The 24,403-nt window shown below is 41.9% G+C and overlaps 1 protein-coding gene across 2 annotated transcripts in view; it reads left to right on the top strand.

The window, feature by feature from the left end:
* Cacna2d3 (calcium voltage-gated channel auxiliary subunit alpha2delta 3) overlaps positions 1–24,403 on the top strand; it is an 807,286-nt gene that overhangs the window by 245,838 nt on the left and 537,045 nt on the right. For both annotated transcript variants that reach the window (XM_021202917.2, XM_029541665.1), the window contains exon 4: positions 5,018–5,077. In XM_021202917.2, coding sequence (XP_021058576.1) covers positions 5,018–5,077 — 60 coding nt within the window. The remainder of the gene's footprint in view (positions 1–5,017; positions 5,078–24,403) is intronic.

The raw sequence follows: 24,403 nt of genomic DNA, 5'->3' as shown, positions 1-24,403 counted from the left end.
TTCACTTGTATACAATTTGTTCCTGCTGATTCCATCAGTGGGAGTCCGTAGTGAGTTCCTTCTGGGGTTAAAATCAAGGTTCCATTACCTTTCCCTCCACACTTATGTTTTCTTTTCTTCCCTTGTTAAGCTAAAATAACCAAGGACAAAAGAAAAAAAATAGAACATCATCAACAAAGCCATTTTTTTCTTCTTATCCAATTTTTACTGTGAATTGCCAGGTCCTGCCTTCATGGAAAATTTGACCTCTGTGATGTCTTTACCTCTGACCTTGATTTAAGTGTTTGGGAAGGGAACAAGAGATTGTGGTATTGTAGAGATGTATACTTGTGGTCCTTGTTACAAGAAGTGAGATGTGATGGTCAATGAAATGCTTTAAAAATGCTTTAATGTCCCCATTGTTCCCTTGGCAGCTCTGTGTTCCATGGTCAGTGTCCCATGGTCTCTAGCATTTCTTTCTTATAAAGATGGCCCTTGTTTGTATTTTTTTCCATGGAAATGGAAGAGTTCTGTAGAAATATAAAACGTAATGCAGGGTGGCTTGCCTCAGGTGGCTTAGCCCGTAGGTGCTTTGTCTGGGCCCAGCCTGCACATTCCACTCGATTGTTACCAATTTTCATAGAGCCAAGAGCCTTTGATGAAGGGGAAAGGCAAAGTTGTGCCCAAAGCTCCTGTTTTTCTTTACCTCAAAGCCCAGGCTGGAGCCTTCAAAGCCTTTTTAAAATTTCCAGTATTCAATTTTAATTAAAAATCACATTCAACTCTATAATCCCATCTGCAGATTCAAAAGGGAAACTCACATAAGAGAAAATTAACTTATTATTATTAAAAGTACACCGCCTTTCTAACAGATATAATAGAGAAGCTGCTCTCCCCAGGCTCCGTGGCCGTTCCTTACATAAGAATATTAAGAAATTTAATAGATTTTTTTTTTTCTTGCCGGCAAGTGGTAATCAAACTTACTTTTAAAAGCTGATCTCATTTGACTTGAGTGATAAGGGTGTTTGCTCTGGAAAAAAGATACTCTCGGCTATTGCTTTCCATGGCCACATACCAAAACTTGAAGCCAAAAGATCTTGACTTTATTAGGTGAATATGACTTTATTTTTATTTTATTAACAGAACTTCTTTCCTTCAGATTCAATTATAGGTAAACTTATGGTACACGATACCCTTTTGTAAATACCATTTCATGGGCTGGAGAGATGGCTCAGTGGTTAAGAGCCTTGGCTGCTTGCTGTTCCAGAGGTCTTGAGTTCAATTCCCAGCAATCACATGGTGGCTCACAACCATCTGTAATGGGATCTGATGTCCTCTTCTGGTGTGTCTGAAGGCAGTGAGAGTCTACTCATATAAATGAAATAAGTAAATCTTTAAAAAACATTTTTAAAATATACCATTTCATACAGGGAGGGTCACAAACTATTTGTTCTTCCTCCTAGGTCTATAGTTTTCAAACTGTTGGTTCTAATGACTTTTGGGAGCATCAGCAGAGCTTGTTCTTTGGCTCTGGTTCCCTACATTCTCCCAGAAAATGTACTCCTGTCTTCCCTAACCCTAGCAGGCAAGTTGGGATCATCCTGCATTTGACTTAAAGCATAAGAGCATCCATCTATTCTGGGCCTTGTCCTAAAACACTTGCTGGTTTCTCATGAGGCTGTGCTAGGCAGCTGCCTATTGACCCACTTCTCATGAGTAGTGTTTCCTAAACTTCGCCAGAGACAATAATGGGAAAATATCTCTGACAGTTATATTTTTTTTCAAGGCGTTCAACAATTTAACTTAAAAATGAACATAAAAACTTTGACCAGAAGAATTAGAATCTCATGCCCTCTCTGCTGTCAGCACAGAACCTGTGTTCTAGCTTCTTCTCAGCAGTGATGCAGTAAAACCCAGTTGTTTTCAGTTGTGACCTCCTGTGCCCTGTTCCTTGCATTTCAGTGTTTATTGCTGAAATGCACTTCATGTTATACTGTATAGGAACACTATAAGCTATGTATAACATATGTATCATACACACACATGCGAGCATACATGAACAGAATACATTAGACATGAGATACAGTCCATATTTTGTCACACAGGAATTAGTATGTTATATGGGATGCATATGTATGATACACTTATCCATACAGATACATTCATTCTTATGTAGATCAGATGTTATATATGAGTCACTCTGCATGTATTCTTTCAATTTATACATTTCTATCTTGCTTTCTTGTCAGGTTTAAACTACTTTATTATTTTATTCTATTCTAATTCTTTGCTGTTTTCACTATCACCATTACAATTATTGTGAAATTTTATTTTATTTTTGATCATTTCATCACCCCTTCCCCACCCCCACTCCCATCCTTGCATTCTCAGTGTGCTTAGGCACCATTTAAAAATAGTCTCTTAAAGATGTTTCACTACATAAGTACTCACAATATATGAGTGGTTTTTGGTAATGTAAGTGTTCAGTCTTGCCTAATATTTATCCATAAAGCTCCACGTGCAACTGATTTCACGATGTGGGCTTAGCGACTCTAAACCAGCTACAAAGATGAAAAGAATAACGCTCACAGATCCCGCTTTCTTCTATTATATCTTGTCACTCATCTGTCACAGTTCCTGGAGATACATTTAGAGACTGCAGACTGATCCTCTGGGGTGACAAGCTCCATTGACTGGGAAGATCGCGATCCATCTCAACCTTAGGGCAATGTACCCAGTCTCTCCTCATCCTTTCTTTATTTTCTGTTCTCATTTCTCCCATCTTCTGTCTCTATTCTGTAATGATTTTCATGCCTTAAAGTTAAAATGCATATGTACGTGGAAAGATGAACAAGACCTGAGAACTCTTGGAGATTTTGTGGGTAACACCTGAGGCCCCCCAGGTAGACCGTGAAATGAGCACCGTCCTCAGCCTGTGGTGCCTGGACTCACAGCAACAGCAAAGACACCTGGAGCAAGGTTTTGTTAAACATTGCTGTCCCTCTCCGAGCTTCTGTGTGGGAGAGTCCTGAGCAGGACCAGGGATTTTTTTTTTTAATCTAGCAAGAATCTAGGTGAAACAATGCTGCCAAGGTGGGCACTACACTTTAAGAACTACCACTATATGGTCACCCTGAAGGTAAAATTTTTACGTATTTTAGAGGAGGTATCTGAGGTCCAGAGCAAGGCAGGGCCTTCCCTAGCATTTCCCAATGATAGTCATGTAGCTTCAGGGATAGAGTGGAGAGCGAGCGGGTGTTCTGCCTCTGGTTCTTCTGTGCTCTCCAGGGTCAATTTTTGATTGCTCAGAGCAGAAGCCCCTGGTGACTTACTGGAGGGAGAATAGAAAATACAGTTGACGCTCCTTCTTAGATTCTTTTCTGTGAACAGCTGACCTCTTTCTTCATGGCCTATGGAAAAAGAAGCCTTGGTAGCCTCTACCATTGCCCAAAGTTACCCTGTACACTTTAGCCTCTTCATGTCCACATATAATTAATCATGGGATGTATGTCTGTTGATTCCTGAAATCTAAGAGATCAATACAAATGTAATTTTTCGAACTTAGCCTATTAAACTTCATGGGTTTTTTGTTTTGTTTTGTTTTGTTTTGCTTTGTTTTTTGTCAACTTGATTCAAGCTGAAGTTTTCTGGGAAGAGAGACTCTTAATGATGGATTCCCTACATCAGATCGCCTGTGGGCAAATTGAAAGTATCTTTTCTTGATACATGACTGATGTGGGAGGTCCCTGTTGGCTATGGGCAGAGCTACCTCTGGGCAAGTGGTCCAGGGTAGTATAAGAAGGCAAGTTGAGCAAAGCCATGCTAAGCAAGCAATGAACCCTGAGGAATCTGACTCAGTTTCTGCTTCCAGGTCCCTGCCCTGATCTCCCTTCATGGTGTATTATAAGCTGTAAGATGAAACACACTTTCCTTCCCATGTTGCCTTTGGTCATGTTGCGTTTATCTTGGATAAAAAGCAAGCTACAACAAGGTCAAAGCAAGTAGAAAGACAGCAAAAGTAACCATGGGAAAAATAGAAATGATTAGGTTTTAGATTTTTTTCTATGATGTATCAGTAACATATTTCATGAATGGGAGGGTTCTGTAATGTTCTCTCCTGTGTGTTTTCATAGAAAATACCTTACTGTTTGAATCCTCAAGTTAAGGTAAAGAGATTTTGATAGTTGACTAATTTACTTTATGTAAAAATATATGTCATTAAATAGTTTTCATAACAATATGTATATGAGCCAGATTTGGTGGCACAGATCTATAATCCCAGCACTTGGAAAGAAGAGGCAGATGACTATGAGTTCTAGACTAGCCATGGCCACAAAGTAAAACCTTGTCTCTTAAAAACTAGGGCAATAGATGTGTGTCAGTGGTACCGTACTTGCATACGATACATAAGGCCCTGAGTACTAGCCACCTTCAAAATAAGAAGTGATGGGGAACTTGCTGAGACTAGTTTACCAAAAAGGGTAAGAGCTGTGGTTTTGTAGGGTTTGAGTATTAATTTAGTCTTGGCATTGCCTTATTGAGATGCACATTATTGCAACAGCACTGGCATAGAATAAAATGAAAATAACTGTCTCCTTCTAATGGTATATCAGAACTGGAGCAGAAAGAATTAGCATTCAATCACTAAGGAAATCAAAGAATTCTTTTCTAAACCAGTGAGGAAGACCCTAAATCTGTGAGAATTAGGTTTAAAGCAACTCAGTGAATCTTGATTAAGGACCTTTGATACCCAAGTCACACCCTTTCTAAATACGTTTTGGATCCTCATTAATAACCAAGTGCCGTGGTCTGAACAATTCATGGATGAACTATAAATCTTTATTTTAGGAGACATAATTGGGCGATGAAGTCAGAAACTAAAACTTTAGTAGAATGTTCTTTCATCTCATGGGAGTAGCTACATATAACAAGGGGGTGACCCGTCCTTTTGAGATGGGAGTTACCCTAGTCTTTCCATACTGCGTGGTGAAGTCTTTGTCATGGTCCTGATTCTGATTATTACCTTCTGTTTTTCCAGCGTCTTGTGGAGGCTGCAGAAGAGGCACACCTGAAACATGAATTTGATGCTGACTTGCAGGTAACCAACTATAGTTTGAATTAAACTCTTGGTGTCTTTTAGTGACAGAGGAGAAATGCTTTGAAAGGGTAGAACCAAGTTGGCATGGGTGTATCTCTTTCATGTTAGATGAGGGTAGCAGTCCTCAAACTGGTTCCACCAATGGCATTGATAGTAGATGATGTCACAGGCTTATACCTGTATACTGGATTTCAGTGAATTTTCCTGTTATGGGGGAAGAGTTATATTTAAGCTGACATGATATTGTTAGGGTTCTCTGTGGCAAAATGATAAAATGGTGGATATTCAAATTCATCTCAGTTCCCTTATTCAGAATGATATTTTCTAGTTTCATCCATTTGCCTGGAAAATTCATGATGTCCTTATTTTTAGTAGCTGTATAGTATTCCATTGTGTAAATGAATCATACTTTCTGTATCCATTCTTTGTTTGAAAGACATCTGGGCTGTTTCCAGCTTCTACATATTATAAATAAAGCTGCTATGAACATAGTAGAGCATGAGTCTTTAGGTGATGGTGGAACATCTTTTGGGTATGTGCCCAGGAACAGTATAGCGGGGTCTTCAGGTAGAACTATTTCCAATTTTCTGAGAAACTGCCAGATTGATTTCCAGCGTGGTTGTGCCAGCATGTGCTGCTGCTTGAGTTTTTGATCTTAGCCATTCTGATTGGTATAAGGTGGAATCTCAGGGTTGTTTTGATTTTTATTTCCCTGATGGCTAAGGATGTTGAGCACTTCTTTAGGTACTTCTTGGCCATTTGAGATTCCTCTGTTGAGAATTGTCTGTTTAGTATTGTACCCCATTTTTAAAATTGGGTTATTTGGCTTTTGGAATTTAACTTCTTGAGTTCTTTATATATTTTGGATATTAGCCCTCTACCAAGATCTTTTCTCAATCTGTAGGCCGCCATTTTGTCTTCTTGTTAGTGTCCTTTGCCTTAGAGAAGCATTGCACTTTCATGAGGTTCCATTGATCAATGGCTCTTAGGGCCTGAACCATTGGTGTTCTATCCAGGAAACTGTCTTTTGTATCAATGTGTTCACGGCTCGTTCCTGAGATCTCTTCTATTAGGTTTATTGTATCCGGTTTTAGGTTGAGTTACTTGATCCACTTGCACTTGCATTTTGTGCAGGGCAATAAATATGGATCTATTTGCATTCTTCTACATGCAGATATCCAGGCAAACAAGCACCATTTGTTGAAGATGCTTTCTTTTTGCAATTATATGGTTTTTGCTTCCTTGTCAAAAATCAATTGCCCATAGGTATCTGAGTTTATTTCTGGGTCCTTGATTCTATTCCATTGATCACCTGTCTGTGGGTAACACAGGTCTTAAAGTGCCCAAAATCACATTTCTAAAGCAACTGTGGTCTGTGTCTCTTTCTTATGGCTATACTAAAATGGAGAAACTGATGAATGGCTAGCAAAAAGAATGTTTATAAATGCACAGTGAAGGTTAAGAGAAACTCATAATGTACATCAGGCTTATAGGGAGAAGAGAGTTCGAGACCTCATAGGAAGTGATTGTAGGGAAAGGGCATTTGGTAGAGTAGTATAGTTATTCACGGGGAGCGGGCAAAGGTAGACTATGGTGCAAACAGACCCCTGGAGGTTTATCTTGATTTCTTCTTGTCCCATCTTTGGGACAAGACTGTAGCTGGTGGTGTAGCTGGTGGGGTTCAGACTCTGGAGTCATTGAGCTGTTAGGAAAAATGTAAAGACTGGAAGGGCCAGCAGAAAAACTCAAGGGCATGAACTGGCCATCACTATCAGGGACAGCATAAAAGATAAAGGCAGGCAGAAATGTAGACAAGAGTAGGAAACTCCAGGGTTGGTGTGGAGAAGTGGTAGGCACAATTGCCAAAATTGGGCAAGAATGGGAAGCTGGCACAGCTTTCTGAGCAAAATTGCAAGAGAGAGGGCAGAGTCTGGCAGGAAGGGGTAAGTTTGCAAGGGAGTAATAAAGATTGGGAATAGGAGCCATTTGTGAAAGTCTGGTGTCTATCTTTGATATTTACAGTTAGTTTTATTCTTAAATCTGTTCTCAATGAAGCATAGGTGGGCTGGCACAGGGGAAAGGACAGCATGATTGCTTGTAGATATTATATCTCCTTCGGGAGGGGAAACCGCTTGATTAGGGCATTTGTTGAGGTGCTAGGGGATGCTCTTTTGTAGTCCGTTTGAAGCTAGTGTGTCACCTTTCCAGACTGTTCTGGTTTCCTGTTACAGCTGTAGAATGTGGCGGGGCACACTGACTCTCCTTGTCACACGTGGTGGTGTGAACACAAATGAAGCATTGAAATCTCTTGAGAAACAACCAAAGCAGACACCAAGAAGACGAGCCTCTAGCGTCTGTCCTCTGGGAGGTTCTGTACGTCCTTGTCCTTCACCCTTTCTTTGTGTGAAAACAACAATAACAAAATAGCAGAGGCTCCCACTGTCACCCAAATGTGAGAAGGTGTTGCAATCCTCTCTTGGTATTAGGGGATGTCATCCACTGTCCTGATATCAGACCTCCCTGAAATCTCAGGGTCAGAACAAACACCATGCTCTTTGGTGGAAAACTAGAAAAGAGAGGCCTTTGATAACATGGATGAGCATCAGAGAGCGTCTGCCCCTGCTCAGATGAAGGCTTCAAAGCTGCTGAAAGTCTGATGCTATTAAGTGCAAGTCTATTAATGACAGGGGTGTCAGCCCGTGGCTATTACATGGTAGCAGGCCTGAGCATGGGCGTGGAGTTTATTGCTCTGATGGTCCATTAGAGCTGATCAATTGTTAATCTGGGTGCTGCTGACCTCCCTGTGACCCTGCCAGAGGATTGCTGGATTGTTTTTATATAAAAAAAATATATATAAAAGACCTCAGATAGCATCTGCTCACCGTGTAGTAGCACCAGGAAGGACCCTAACTGTGAGTGCAGATAGAAGTCTGTTTTCACATTAAAAAAAAAAAAAATAGCTAGTAGCTTTGTGACATTTTCTGATCTGCATAGTCTCACATTTCCTATGCATAGAGTTCCTAGCTTCCTTATTCCCCTAAGACAAAAGAGGTGGTTGTGTAAGCCCCGGACTCACGTTAGATGGTAGCTCTGCATCTTTGTCTCATTCCAAACCGTTAAAGTGGCAACTTGGTTCTTTGCTGGTACAGTCAGTAAGAAGTAACCCCTTCCAAATTATGTCTTTATTATAAGGGTTTGGTTTGCCTTTTAAATTCTGCTCACAAATTCTTCTGAGGTTTACATGTTCCCCTCTGGGCTGTGGCCTTGGCATTTTGGGTCCACGCAAAGGATCCTCAGTGTAGTGCTACTGTATTGTTAGCATTTAAAAATTATATGGAGGCACGAGGCACAATCCAGCCTGTGACGTGTGTGAGAACATTCCAAAGTACACAGCTCCCCAGAGAAGGCAGAGCTTGCTGGCCTTCACGGGCTGGATGACAAAGTTGGCCCTTGGACTTCTTCCTATTTATGGCTGCCCATGGGTCCTGGATGGCCCTTCTTATGGTTCGTTCTTATTCTGCCAACATCTCCATTAGGGAAACTTTTGGGGATATGCAGTAGCTATTTGCAAATGACAACCTCCATTTACAGAATGTTATGTTGTGCATTACTATAAGATTTTGTCAAAAGGTTGATAATCATCGTGAAAACCAAGGTTTCCACAAACCAACTTGCATGTTGATGATCACATGGATTTTACTATGATCATTCCCATTTCGATGACAAAACCTCCTTATTCATGGAGGAAGGGTAGATGGCCCCAGCCTCAACCACTCAGGCTTATGGGTAACTTCCTAGAAAATTGAAATACATACCTAACAAACTCAGAGAGAATGTCTCCTCTCTCCATCCATCCTTTTGCTCTTTCTCCTTGGCTCCCTCTCTCTTTCTCTCTCACTCTTTCTTTTTGCTTACTGCCCCATTCTTTTTTGTTTGTTTGTGTGTTTTGTTTTGTTTTGTTTTTTCAAGACAGGTTTTCTCTGTGTAGCCCTGGCTGTCCTGGAACTCACTCTGTAGACCAGGCTGGCCTCGAACTCAGAAACCTGCCTGCCTCTGCCTCCCAAGTGCTGGGATTAAAGGCGTGCGCCACCACGCCCGGTTTACTGCCCCATTCTTTTGGAAGTTTTTCCATTGGCAGTGAAGGATAAGAAAAAAAAGAATCCTTTTGACAGTTTACTAAAAACGTGCTTATCTTTGAGCCACAAACATATTTTCCCTGAAAGCTGTCTCAAATAAGCGCCAATTACACAGAGCTGGCGCACGGAGGAGGAAAATGTGACTTTGAATTGTGAATCCTGCAGAAGCTTTTTCTCTTGCAAAGTTTTCTATAATCCGTTTTCTTCGCTGTTGGTGTAAGTCATATGGGGGAAATGCCCGGTGGGTGACATTCTTGGGGCTCACAGGTGTGAGGAGGGCAAGAGACTAAACCAGGGTGCAGGAGAATGTCCTCAGTGCTCCCCTCTGCTCCTCACCCTACTGCAAGGACCTGTCTTGCAAACAAAATGTAGGCCAAGGGGCTATGGTAGCAAGAAATCCCTGAGGTAGAGTGGCTGTGGGTTGTACCTGGATCACTCCCCCAACTTGCTCACTGCAAGTTGTTCCCGTGGGGACTCTGTGTGAGGCAGGAGAGAGGGCAGCAGGGGAACCCAACAGTTGCTTTAGAAGTGCATCTTTCTGGGATTGTACATTTGACATTTCATGGTGAGGCCCAACCAGTGTCATTCATCCATAGGAATGGTATACAATAGTTCCCAAGGGATCTTTAAGTTGGAGCTATTTGCTATAACAATCATCTCTTAGTCATTTGCTATGCAAACACACATACATACACACAAATACACACACACACACACATAGACACACACAGACACACACACAGACACACACACACACACTCACACACATGCACACATAAACAGACACACAGATACAGACACAAATAGACACACACACAGACACACACACACAGACACACAGAGACACACACTTGATTCTGCATATAATAATTTACAGCAAGGACAATGCTTTGTGCTAAAGGACATAGAGCTTTGTGCTGACAATTAGTTGGCAGTCATGTGTTTGCTCAAGTCTCCAGCTGTTGGTCAACTGTGAATGAAATAAGGATCAGTGGTTGGAACTTGAGAGCTTGTTCAAATGGAGACATCTTGAGATAGAAGCTGGTATGTCCTATGGTCCCAGTCCTAGCTGAGCAGTGATATACTTGGGGGTTTGTACCTGTGGACTCTTTGCGCATTTATAAAGGGATGTAATTATACTATCCAGTCGATAACTCTCAGTGCTCATCCCTCTCCCAGAGGCTAACAACTATCCAACCCCAAGTCTCCAGTGGCTAACTCTGTCTTACCACACCATGGCCATAAGCTAGACTGGCAGTTGCTATCCATGTTCTTATGGAAGTCTGCACCTTGTGAGAAAGATGGATGCCAGGACATGGCATCATAAACAATTGCTAGATCTTAATCATGGTACATGACAGCACAGAACGTGAAGGTATTATGGTACAGGACAAGGCAACTTTGTCTAATATGAGGGCAGTTTGGGACAAGTCTCCTGGGGTGGTGAGTGTGTGGTAAATAAAGATTGTAGATTTACCTGTTTAGTGTTTTATTGCTGTGAAGAGACACCACGACCAAGGCAACTCTTATAAATACAAACATTTAACTGGAATGGCTTACAGTTGCGAAGATTCAGTCCATTATCATCATGATGGGAATCAGGGCAGCATCCAAGCAGACATACATGGTGCTGGAGAAGGAGCTGGGAGCTCTATATCCTGATCCACGGGTAGCAGAATGGGACTGTGAGCCACACTGGACATAGCTTAAGCATGTGAAACCTTAAAGCCCGCCTCCACAGTGACACACTTCCTCCAACAAGGCCACACCTACTCCGACAAACCTACACCTCCTATTAGTAGCACTCCCTACGGGCCGGGCATTCAAACACATGAGTCTGGGGGGGGGGCATATCTAGCCAAACCACACAAGCCCCACCATAATTCGAAGAAATTTGCCTAAGCACTGTTACTAACACGTGAACTCCATAAGTGAAAGCCAGATTTACTTTAACTCCATTCTAGAAAATAGTCTTTTCCACCTTCGGATTCTTTTTTAAACAATTATAGGAGACCACTATGCTGGACTGAGTCTCTACCCAAGGTTCAAGTAGAGCCTTGGTGCAAACACAAATGGAGTTACTCAAGCTAAATGCCATACAGTGCAAGTGAAACTTTAAGGAAGCAGATAGCCCCTACCTAAAGCAGACCGGTTCATCGCTGAAGAAAAGAGCATCCAGTCTATCCATGTGAGCATAATGAATCCCAGCCTGTTTATTCTTTCCAGGAAGGCAGACTGGCTCCTACCCTACAGAGCCCAGCCCCTGACCAATGGGAGCGCCCATGCTACTTTGCAGAATGGTCAATGCCTCGATTCCTAAATTGCAACTAAGAGTCTCATAGCGGATAATGAAATAACAAAATATATTCTATGTTTGCCTTTTGAGAACTGTAGAGCTGAGATGTCACCCTTTTGTCCTTTGACGCTTACCTCACACAGGTATTTAATTGTTGCTTAGGACATACTCAAAGCTCAGTCTGCATTAAGTCCTGATTTAGGTTAAGGGATTTTTACCTACTAAGAGGCAGCCCTGCTTCTCTAGGAAAGTCCTGTCTAATAATGAGACATTTTGATAACTGGCCAGTATAATGTAGGCAGGAGCTGTCCAGCCAACATGCAATGTGATCTCAATGATGGGAGTGTTGTTTTTCCTTGACTATATTTATTCATTTATTCCCACCCCAGCATGGCTCACTGGGTACCTGCTATATTCCAGCCTTTGTACTAAACTCACATGATAGAAGGATCCTGGTGTAACAGGTGATAAAGAGCCAGGATTTCAGCCTTTACTGACAGCAAGTTACATAGACTATAGACAAAACCTGTGTATGGGTGTGTATATGAGTCCGTCTATGTCTATGTATGATATATGTGCATGTGTGGGAATATGTATTAATATGTGTGGTGTGAGGCACGTGAGCCACAGAGTACATGGGGTCAGGGAACACTTTTGCCTTGCTTGAGGCAGGGTCTGTGTTTTGTTTTTCTTTGCTTTGTACTCCAGACTATCTGGTGAACTTCTGGGGTTGTCCTGTCTCTGCCTTTCATCTTGAAGCAAGTGTATTGAGATTACAGGCATTCATTACTATACCCAGCTTTACACGAGATCTTTGTATTCAAACCTCATACCCTCACTGCCGTGTGACAAGGGCCAAAGCCTCAGATTTGTCCCCACAGCTCAGAACTCTACATTGGGTCATGTAAAGTCTGGATGCAGAGCAAGGCTGAGGTTGTAAAACCTGGCAAGGTAGACTTGATCAGGGAGTTCCTCTGCCTCCCTTACATTCATTTTCCTTCTACCTCCACAGGAAACCACTGTTCTAATCTGCAACATCATAGGCCAATTTTGTGTGTTCTTAAGCTTCATAAAAAGTGAAAAATGATATAGTCTGGAGGTCTAGTTTTGTTCCTTGAACACAAAGCCTGCGGTTTATCCACAGCATAGCTTCCAATTTCTCCTTTCCTAAATGGGAAGTACCCTAAATGGAGCCACTGTTGCATTTCCTGTCTCCATTTTCATGGATTCGATTTTCATCATTTTTTTAGTTTGAAATGTTTTCTAATGAAAGCCTCCTTTGGCCTGTGGGAATTACGTGTTCAGGTATGAGTGTAGATTAGCCTGTCTATTTTTCGGTGCAGATAGACTCTCGATGAATTTGGAAGCCCTCTTATTACACATTTACAAATTACTGTGTTTTCTTAGTGAATTGAGTCTTGTGCCATTAGGAAATGTTCTTACTTGTATCAGTATTCTGGGTTATATTGCAGGGGCTTTTTAGCATTCCACCCTTTTCTGTATTATAACCTAAGTGTTACAGTTCATAGGGAAGGACACCTGCACCCCTGCACCCCTGCACCCCTGCACCCCTGCACCCCTGCACCCCTGCATCCCTGCATCATGGAGTTGAGTCTCTCGCTTGGTTGCTTTTGGTTTTTGTTTTTGTTGTTTGTTTTTTTGTTGCTTTGTTTTTTGAGACAGGGTTTCTCTGAGTGGTCCTGAATGTCCTAGAACTAGCTCTGTAGACCAGGCTGGCCTCAAATTCACAGAGATCTGCCTCCCTGAGTGATGGGATTAAAGGTGTGTCTCACCATTGCCAAGTTTCAGTCTTAATGTTCTCTCATTCTGCAAATCTTCGGATAGTAGTTAGATGGTTTAGTTCACTTACACTTGATAGAATATTTGATGCAATTTTATTTGCTCCCACTGTTTTATTTTGTTTTGTTTTGTTTTTCTCTCCTACTTTTTCTTGGCTTACTTGAATGTATTTTAGTGTACTTAATGTATTTTGGTGTACCATTTGATTTACCTTTTGGGTTTTACTCTTTCTTCATCAAACTTTCAGTTGTTACCTTAGGGATTACAGTACACTCCTTAACTGTACAGTATGTCTAGAGTTAATTTAGAATGCTAAGCACCGCTTCTCCTAAAATGCAAACCTCTATAATGACATAATTTTACCTACCACTATTCACTGTGGAATCACCAGTGTATTTTGTCCCCATGTGTTATGACCCCATAAGTGAATATTGGCTTTAGCTTGTGATTGCTTTACTTCACTTTGTTGATTGATTAAGACAGGATTGTACCATGTATCCTAGGTTGACCTGGAACTCATAACCCTTCTGCCCTCCACTTCCTAAGTTCTAGGATTATAGGTGTTTGCCACCACACCCAATCCTGTGGGGTTGGGTTTGTGGTTTTATAAAACTGTGCCTGCTTAAGAACTTAATATAAGAAGTGAAGACAGCAATTCAATTTTAACATCACCCCCACTTTCTTTCTGTCCCTAGAATTTCTCATTTCTTTCCCTGCATCTTAGTTTGCACTTCTCATAACTTGAAAAAATTTTTCTGTTGTTATTGTTGTTCTGTGTAGGTCTGCCGGTGAGAACTTAAACATTGTTTATCTAAACACATCTTCATTTCACCTTCATATTTGAAGGATGGTCTTAATGGATGTAAGCTAAATTGACAGCTTCTTTTCTCTTTGAGCTCTTTAAGCATTCCATTCTCCTGTGAGTGATGGTGGTGCTGATGAGATTCTGGCTAGCATCCGTGTCCTTTTCCTTTGTGTACACTGAGCATCTATATCATGTTCCCTAGTTTACACTGAATCAGTTTTCACTACTGCTTTAATTTTCAGTATACACACAGTGGGTAAATTGGGGATGTTCTTGGTTATGTATCTCCTCTGCCCGTAGTTCTTAGCTGTTTGCTAAGATTCTTGATATTATCCACATTTAGAGAGTTTTAAGCTATGCTTCTTTAGAATTTTACCAGATCCATTCTCTTTCTATTTCCTTGTAGAACTTAAAAGAAATTGTTGGATACTTTCCCTGGGATTTTTTTGAAGTTGTTTCCAACCTACAGTTGTGCCATGTTTCTTAACTCATCTGTCCTCTCAGTTCCACATCAAGCTTGTCCCAGGAGAGGTTTGTTCCACGTGCTTTTCATTCCAAGAGTTTTGTTAAATCATTTTTTGTTTGTTTGTTTCATTTCCATTTCTTTATTGAATTTCCCCATCTCTGTGTTCAGTGTGTCACTATTTTCTTTTAATCTGGACATATCTACTATAAACACTTTAAATCCCTTCGGTGCTAATTCCACTGCCTGGATCAATTATTTTGAGTGATTTTTTTTTCTCTCATAAACATCCCCCACTCCTTACACATTTAGTGGTTTTGTTGCTTGCTAGACATTGTAATAGCATTATTGTTTTTTATGTATTTCCATATTTTAATTTAGGATACTTTCTTTCATGCAGTATGTGTCCCCCCCAAAACAAATTGTATTGAATCAATTAAATTTGTAGTAGGAGAGTTGTTTAAAAAATGAGGGGAAATGGTAAGCCCTGAGCAGCAGGGTAGGTCTCCCATTATGAGTCTTTTACATGCTACATGGCCACATAACCAGTGAAAGCAAAGACTTCTTCATTCCAGAATTGTGAAGTGTATCTTCCATCTAAAAGAAAGGCAAAAATGTATTTTGGTTACATACTCTTGAGATGTAAACATCGTCCACCAAAAGCTTATGGTTCCTATAGTTTAAAAACACAAAGTGCAACTCTCATGCCATGGCCTCTGGCCTCATTTGGTTTGAAGTGCCATTTCATTTTGCAATCAGGAGGGAAGGGAAAGGAATTGTTTGTCTTTTACAGACTTTCCCTCTATTTTAATCTGTGTACTGGTTCCCTATGAGTGGCCTCTTACATTTTTCTTTGTTACTTATTGATTCATAAACATTAGCCCTCCTATTGCTGCAGCATCAAGAATGAACAACCCAGCAAACCCTCCTTGTTCATTTCTTTTCTGTTACAGCATTCTTTTATGTATCATGATCCTTTATGTTTTTCTCCATAGATAGCAGTGGTTATGTCTAAGCTGTGGCTGTAAAAAGCGTTGTCCCTATTCCCAAGTTCATTGCTTCTTTTGTAATTCTTTATCCTGAGTTTTTTTCTCAGTTAGCCACCTCAATCCCGCGATATTTATTTCAAACAAATATTTGTTTAAGACCTACTTGTCTTAAGTGTATTTAAAGCAAATGAACATCACCAGTCTCAAAGTTTATTAAATGTCTGAATAAGAAAGTGCTTTTAAGTTTCAATGGTATTTTATTCCCATGGTGAGATTATCATGTTTTAGCTATTAGCCAGTCCAGGAAGGGGGTATTTTAGGATAGGGACTTTCTATGATCATGTGAGAAAAAAATAGACCGTAGCTCTGCTAAGGATAAGTCAGAGTCTCATAGCAGTTTTCCAGGAACCTCTGCATCTTCATTAGGAAGGCTGATAGCAAACCCCAGCACTGCCTTAGTTTTGCTCCCCAGAAAATCCTTTGGGACTTGTATGAGTGCCCTCCAGTCTTTGATTTATGGTCTACAGACTTGACCAACAGCTATTGAATTTTCAAAGTAAAAATTAAAAAAAAAATGTACTTATTCTGATGATTATTGTGCGTTTGGGAGTGTAAGGGTGGGCCATACCACAGTATGTGTGTATAAGTTGGCGGACGAATTGTGAGAGTCAATTTTTCTCTTTCTACTCTTGACTCTGGGGTCCAACTCAAGGCTCAAGTTTGTACAGAAAACACTTTTACCATCTAAGCCATCCCCTCTGCCCTAAAGTAAATCTCAATTTGGGTAGTAATCCAGAAAGCAGACAATTCGGAATGAAATGTCCAAGCCTTGCAGAGTCGGTTGATAAAGCAAACACTTCTACCTCGCTTGGCTAACTTACCACTCTGTCTATAATGTAGGCACCATCACATACATGGCTTGGAGCATGATAGATAACCTTGCCTTGCTGAAATTAAATTTTCACTTATGACAAACAATTTTAGAATATTTTTCGTTGTTCACGGATACTAGTGGAGTATAGCAGCTGTGCTAGGAATGATGGAAAACAGAAGCAAAAACACCAAGGATGGGAAGTACCACGCGTGCTTCCCAGACTTTATTTCATTTCTCTCTTTCTCTGCAGTCCTATGACAGGACAGTTAAGAACAGCGATTCACACAGGGAGACACTGCTGACCGACAGGACCAAGGTTGTGTGAGATGGGAGTGGGAGTGACACCCCACTCTGACTCCAAGGACTAATAAACCCTGTCAGTTCATAGCACCAGTGTTATAACATGACCTTAATTTGTACCAGACGAATCTTACAAGGTAATAAATTTAAGATGACATTTGCCATGGATTATGTGAAAGAGCTATCAAATGATTAAAGAAAAAAAAAAAACTTTTCTAGAATTGCTTGCCCCTCTTCGTCTCCTGGAGTCACCTGTCTCCTTCCGCAAAACATGAGCTCTGTGAGAGTAGGCACCTACAGATCAATCAGACGCCCATGGATGCTAGCTCCAGGTACTACCCACAGTGCAATGCAACTACCGTAAACCAAGTCTAACTGTGAAATGTCAGTCGTTTATGAAGTTGTCATCTTTTTCCATCAGAGAAAGTTGGTTCTTTCTTGAAATGAATAGCCTTTGTCAGAGGTGCTAAGGTTCAAACATGTTCTTGTAATCTTGTGTATTAGCAGCAACTGTCTAACAAAGCCATTGTCCTTTATTTTCATTGTCCTTTATTTCACAGTAACCATGTAACCCTGGCCAAACCCTGTGTCCCTTTAGACATTATGTTTCCCCCAGTAGAAAAGGGTTGGGACTAGTTTGATTTTTTTGTGTGTGTGATCTAGAATTAGTATGTAAGGTTGTAGTGTGTGTGTGTGTGTGTGTGTGTGTGTGTGTGTGTGTAGAAAAAGATAGCAATTGTTTTTCTTAAGGGCATCTGTTTATTCCTTTAGGAATTCTAGTACTTCTTTAGATACAGCATTGAGCCTGAGGGAACCAGTATTTGAGAATAAACTCTTTTCTGTGTTATTTTTCCACCCACAACTAAATATGAACTTCTTATTTTACAGTCCCAAAAGGGAAAACTTTAGGAAAAATTACTTGATTAGATCATACACAGATCCTTATAAATACTTTTATTTTACAACTAATAATTCTTATGTGTAACATAAAAATATTTGGTGTAATTTTAAGAACTTTACTGTGCAGCTAAATGGTGTGTTTGACTGAAACCTTAATTTTCTGTATGGCTAAAGACATTCAAAATCAAATTAACCTTTGTTCCGACTTGCTTGAAAGTGATTATGTCATGAATATCAATGTGCTCACAATCCGTCCACCCTCTGCACAGTTTCAGGTGGCTGAGGACATCCAATCACCGTGACATTTTTATTTTCTTCTATTGTTGTAGAATTTAAAGCCCTTTGTCATCTCGTTCCAGCGGAGAGCAGGGAGAGTTGGGAGGGCATGATGGCCTGGGAGCAGTATTTTCTGAAACAGAGGCCAGGAGGAACAAGGGGTTGAGAACAGCTTGTTAAAATGCTTCCCAGCTATGAGGAAGTAAAAGAGGGAGCTTCCTGTATGCTGTGTGCCAATCCACCACATGGATGTGGTAGACAGTTGTAGTTGGGAATTCAATTTAGCACAGAAATCCCTGGCTCATTTCTCTTCCAGCGATGTGGGCAGGACTCATGTCTCTGCTTCTTGGACCCCATCTGTGTGAATAGGACCACAGTTTCTGTCCTTGTAAGGTTTGAGACTTTGTGAGGTGTTTGGTCCATGTGAAGTGTCTGGAACATCATCTGTGACAGCATAGCATCCTAGGGTAATGATCAGCATCCTAGCGTGATGGTCATAGCAATCAGGATTTTGACTAGTACCTGCAAAGACTGCAGTGTCTATTAGGCAGGGACCACATCTGCTTTTGGCATCATCACCAGAACTTAGGCCTGCAGTTGGCATACAAAAACTGTTTGAAGAAGAATAGAATGCTTGAAGAAAAAGTGCAGGATGATTCTGAGTTAGATACTGGCTAGGAAAAGAGTCGAAGGCATTCTTCACAAGGGAGAAAGATGGTGATACCAGAGCAAAACTGGCTGTGACTTTCATAACATGGGTGTGGTCCAGGCTTAGAACCTCAGTTCTGTTTAAACCCACTGAGACCCTGGTGGGCTACATGATTGGGTCTTTATAGTCACAGAAGGACTGTGGGCCCTCCTGGATATGTGAGAGGACACAGAGGAAAAAGACCTGAACAGTGTGTTGCACAGTAACCATCTTGTTTGGGAGCAGAAAGAGAACAAGCTCTTTGGGTTTATATCTCTGTTTTAAACACAACTTCCCTCCCTCCCTCCATCCCTCCATCCCTCCCTCCTTCCCTCCCTCCCTCCTTCCCTCCCTCCCTTTCCCTCCCTCCTTCTCCCCTCCCTTTCTCCCTCCCTCCCACCTCTGTCTTCCAAGTGCTGGGGATGCAGGCATGCCTCACCAAACATGCCCAGTGTTGAGGACTGAACCTAGGGCTCTATGCATGCTAAGTGAAGACTGTGCCATACTGAGCAGAGCCATACTGCCAGCCACTATGTAGGTTTTACTGCTAAAGATTCTTTTTCTCATGTGTATTGGTGTTTTGCCTGCATGTACATCATGTGCATGGAGTAGCTGTGGAGGCCAGGAGAGGGTTTCGGGTACCCTACAACTATAGCTACTAACAGTTGCTAGTTGCTTTGTCGGTGCTGGGAATAGAACCTGGGTCCTCTGGAAGAGCAGCTAGTACGGTTAACTACTGGGCCATTTCTCCAGCCCCAAGGATCCTTATTATATATCAGGGAAAACATATTCCATCAAGAGAATTCACCGAAGACACATTTGATATTCCTTTTCTAGGTTCATTAATGTCTTTAAGAGAAAAATTTCTTGGAGCCTCCCAGACTACTTTGTCTTCATTATTAAATACTAGCCATTGATTATATTCTATGCTTGCAAAAATTTCAGGGGCTTTTTGAATTACGAGTGACATTTAGCTATAGGGCAGGTGGTCTGGGAACATGCTCACTTGTTAAAAATTTCAGGATTGCTTCCACACTCTTAAAATCATCTTGGAAGACACTGATATCTGGGGCCCGAGGCTTTCTTCTTCCTGTCTTCAAAGGCAGCATTAACTGTCAGCTTAAGATCAGAAAGTCCCCTTGGCTGGACTCTTCCTATGAAACATTACAGGTCTTACAGACCCTAACCCTGACTGTGTTTTGATCTAGAATCCCAGTTGCATCCCCAGCAGGACCACATCCAGCATCCATAGAGGACTCAGCTTCTTACTGGGGTATCTATAGTTCCAATGGCCAGGTGGGTGGCATTTCTGAGTCTGGGGGAATTTCATACTTAGCCTGTATGGGAGACTAGGTAGTTTGATGGCCACTGCATTATGAATGATGAAACTAAATAAGTTTCCAAATCACTCAGGAGCGAGTAACAGACCACAATTGGGAATTTCCTAAATTTTTCTTTGATTTTTTTTCATCCTGGGAACAGTACTTGACCATGACCTTCCAGGTAGCAGCCTTTGCTTATGAATAGCTACTTGCCAGATCAGCCTTTTGCCTGAGAGTATTGGGTGACTGGAAAGTGTAATGGCTTCAGAAGGCAAGGGCAGAGGTGTCCAAGGTAGAGGTCATGTCTGGGTGAGTGAATGTGCATGTTTGTGTGTGTGTGTGTGTGTGTTCTATTTTCTCTATTTGGTTCCGGTAGTATTCCCTGTAGTGCTTCATGCTTTTGTCCCCCAAAGTCAGTTATTACAGCACACAGTACACTCTTTCCTGAAGGCTCTGCTGTTCAGTTCAAGCAAGTGACACCTCAGTGCAGATAATGGTACTCGGTCATAGGTAAGGGCAACAGAGAGGTTATTGATTGCATATTTGTACCAAAGGCATTGCATTCTTACTAAGGAGGGCCCTGTAGGTGAGTATCTTTATTTGTGCGATGTGGTTTTGGCCTTAACTATAAGGAGAAAAAAAAAACCCTCTAAAATATCTCCTAGGACTCCTGACAGTAGAAGGGAACAGCAGTGAAGCAGTGAGTCCCACATTCTGGTCTCCTCCTTTCTTCCATCTGCTCTTCTGTTGGCTAAGTTCATTTGCCTCAAGACGGGAGAGACAGGACAGGTGGTATTAGCTAAAGAGCCTGGTGCAAGGGTCACCGGGGAGTGTTTGCTGAGGGGTATCGTGTTGTTGATGTAGCTACTTTCTGGGTGATGGAAACCAGACTGGAAATTGGAAGGGGTCACCTGGATTGCATGATGAGGGGTCAGTGACGGGAGAGGTGCTTATGGGTGGGGCTAATTTTATTTCCTGGGAGAAGAAATCCATTCCTGCTGCACTGTTATCTTGAGGAGGGTCGGGAACCAGCCTGTGGGTGATAAGGATTTGATGACTATGATGAATACATGTGAGAACAGAATGAAGTCACTAAATAGCATTATGCCCTCGGCCACATCCAAGTTCAGGGTGCTGAGATACTTAGGAGAGTAAATACCAGACCATTGTGGATGAAAAGATGCACTAAATGCTGTGGGAGGGACTAGAGCTCTGTCCTCACCTGGATTTCCAACCAAGGGCAGGCGGTCCATGTGTCTGACTGAGAGCCACCCTCTGAAGTTACCTCTCAGTATGCCCACTCTCTTTGTTTCAGGATTCACTTATAGCTTTAAAAGATTAGGCCTGCCCTGTGCTTGTTATTTCATATAGTGGAGGAGACATGCTTCTAATTTATTCTTTGCTTCTAATTGTATGTGTGCATGACAGGGTTCACTGCCTAGAGAGAGAGCCAGCCCTGCCTTTGTAAGGCAGTTAATTGAACCTGGTAACGATTATTGTCAGCGGTCCCCAGAGGCTGTGCTAGCCCTCATACATCATCCCTCATGGTGGTTTCAAGACCTATTGTGCTGGGACAATGTCAGCTTCCCAATGGGAAAAGCCAGTAGCCATTGGTGTTCCTGTCCTGCAGAATCCCGTGGCAGTGATGTGAGCAACCGTTTCTGACTTTGCATAAGTCCTTGGCACCGGAGACTTGTAGAAAGTGTTTACGTTTTTGAAAGTTTAAATTCTTTTGGTAATGCAAGCCTCAAAGTCCTAGAATGGATGCTGCACAAGGACTTTGCCACCCGCATTGTCACAATAGCATGGGAGGCCTACTGAAAAAAGCTGCTTCCGTCTGGTCAGAAGAATGAAATTCGCCTCTGGGTAGAGACTTGCCACTGTCTCCTCTCTCGAGATTTAACCTGGCCAATCACCAGATGCAGGGGCCAATCCTTATGAAGGCCGATTTACTTTAAGCCATGCTAAAGAGATGAGAGGAATAATTATTCCTTAGATGAAATAATGTGCTTTTCCTTCCCCAAATCCCTGCTTTCTCTAAAGTCCCTATAGAGACAACTCAGAAAGATATAATAAGTTGTTCTTTTTCATCCCTTTGTCTTTATCGGATGTTGGCTGACACCTAAGCAAGCTTTCCCTGGTACTTTGAACTCCTTAACTCTTTCTTTGAAGCCGTCCTCCCTTCCATGTGGCTGCCTACCTGCCATATGGCTCTCTCTCTCTCTCTCTCTTACACACACACACACACACACACACACACACACACACACGCACACGCGCACACGCACGCACATGCACACGCACACGCACACACATCTCCCTTCTCTGGGCAGCTGCTGAGACTACAGCTTGCCTGTCCTAGGGTTTTAATCTCTAATAAAATCACCTCAAAGCTTTCTTCTGAGTTCATTCTTAAGGGCTTTTATTAAGAGGACTAAGAACCCCAATTTCCCTGGTAACAATATCATTAAAACTATAGGAAAATAGGAATTCTAGAATATTAACCTACTGCAGTACAACAGTAGCAAATGGCCAAAGGACACAATCGATGAACAGAACTGGAACTGTGTGGACAAAGAAAAGCTTGGTCTCTCTAGTAATCAAGACTTGGTCCATGAAAGCAGTACCGTGTCCTTACCAATCAGCTGGGAGCGAGATGACGAGGGATGATATTGATGATTGCAATGACGACTGATGTTAGTAAGGGCCCAGGGATGCAGGAGTCCTGCTTATATAAACACTGCCACGTGTACACTAGGACACGGTATTGTTAGAATTAGCAAAAGTCAAGCACTACAGGTCTAGCCGTGTGGGAATATCTACGGAGAAGTAACTTGCCCATGGAGGCTGATTCTAGACAGTACCCCAAGAGTGGAGAGGATCCAAGTTTGACAGCTATGGCAGTGCTCGGAGCAGACAGGTATCCTTCAAAAGCAGCAGGCTTTATAGTATTTTTTTTTTTTTTACAGTTTGATATAATGCAAGTTAGGAAGGAAAATGATTAGCTATACTTCCCATGAATATTTTATAACTGTCTATTATCACAAAGGAAAAAAATGTTGGCAACATCTGGAGAAGGCCTGGGGTTAGCAGTAGGGTCTGAGGGGATAGGAGCCTTATCAGGGCTGCTTAGATTTGTAGATGGAAATTACTTTGGGTAATCAAATTGAAATATATATATGTCTTTTAAGAGCAAAAAGAAGACATGCATTAGGGGTAATTATTCAGCAGTGTCTGCAGATTGCAGTGGTCTCAGAGGGAAGACAGAGACCAGAGCAGATGACAGCTGGGCCTGCAAGGGCTCCTTTTCATTCCTTTATCCAGCCCCAGGGTTCTGGGGAAGATCAAGTGAGACCCTGTGCATCTTCAGTCCAAGCTCCATGCCTAGAATAAAGCTGACACTTGCCTTGCGCTGCATGGGTATTGCATGTGGGGACCACAGGTGTGCCTTGTGACTATAAGCTTCAGATATCGGAGATGAAAGTTTCTCATCTCCCTTCTACTCTGAGGTGCCTCCTGGTGCTGTGAGCTCTTCTCAGCCACTGGCTTTAAAGAGGCCCCTACACTGGGAATCCCTTAGCCTGCGTAGGGCAGGGCTTCCAGTAAGCCTGTGCCATAGCTCTACCCTGACTGTGCACAGAAAACCCAGGCCCATCTCTTGTGTCAGGGACCTGTGTGGTTGCACAGATCTTATACTTAAAAAGGCCCTGTACTTGGTTTAATGCTTTCTCTCTGCCATTTTGAAACTCTTTATGACATCTGAACAAAGGAAGTGGGGGAGGAATCCTCTATTTTCAGAAAGAGGAAGTACCCGAAACTATTTTTTTCTCTCTCTCCTTGAAGTAGCCTCAGCTAAGAAACAGAAAAGTCAAAAGGATCTGATTTCAAAGCTTAGGTGGCTATTCTCTAACTGGATGAGTTACTTAAATTCCTCTCCTCTGTGGATTAAAGATTAGATATAAGAGAAATGTAAAACACTAGTTCAGAATGATTCAAGCCCCTTCCTAACTCTGTTCTGGAGTTTGCTATAGGATTTTTATTTTCTGATCTAGCTAGACCTGATCTAATCAGGTCTGAGGGTGTCAGAAAGGGACCGCTTTGTCTTGACTTTTAGGAAACTGCCAGGTCAGCCCTCTAGTAGCTCAAAGCCCCAGTAAGGCACCAGGCCATAGGAGAAACCCATCTCTGTCCTTCAGCACCTCTGGCCACTTTATTAACAAGCACCATGGAGCATCCAGGAGACCCCCAGAGCATCAATGTGTAATTCTGATGCCTTTTCATTAACCCTTGTGAATGGTGATCAGAGAGGTCCTTTGGTACCCCAGATTTGACCATCAGTACAATTCCTAGTGTACCTGTCAGGTGGGTAATTCCAAGTTGAGCCAGTAGAAATTGGTAGGTTGAGATGCATACGGAGTCTCTCTCTCTCTCTCTCTCTCTCTCTCTCTCTCTCTCTCTCTCTCTCTCTCTCTCTCTC

This window comes from Mus pahari, chromosome 8, assembly GCF_900095145.1.
Source record: "Mus pahari chromosome 8, PAHARI_EIJ_v1.1, whole genome shotgun sequence".
Classification (NCBI taxonomy): Eukaryota; Metazoa; Chordata; class Mammalia; order Rodentia; family Muridae; genus Mus; species Mus pahari.
Note: the sequence above shows the minus strand (reverse complement) of the source record. Positions and strands in the feature narration are given on the sequence as shown.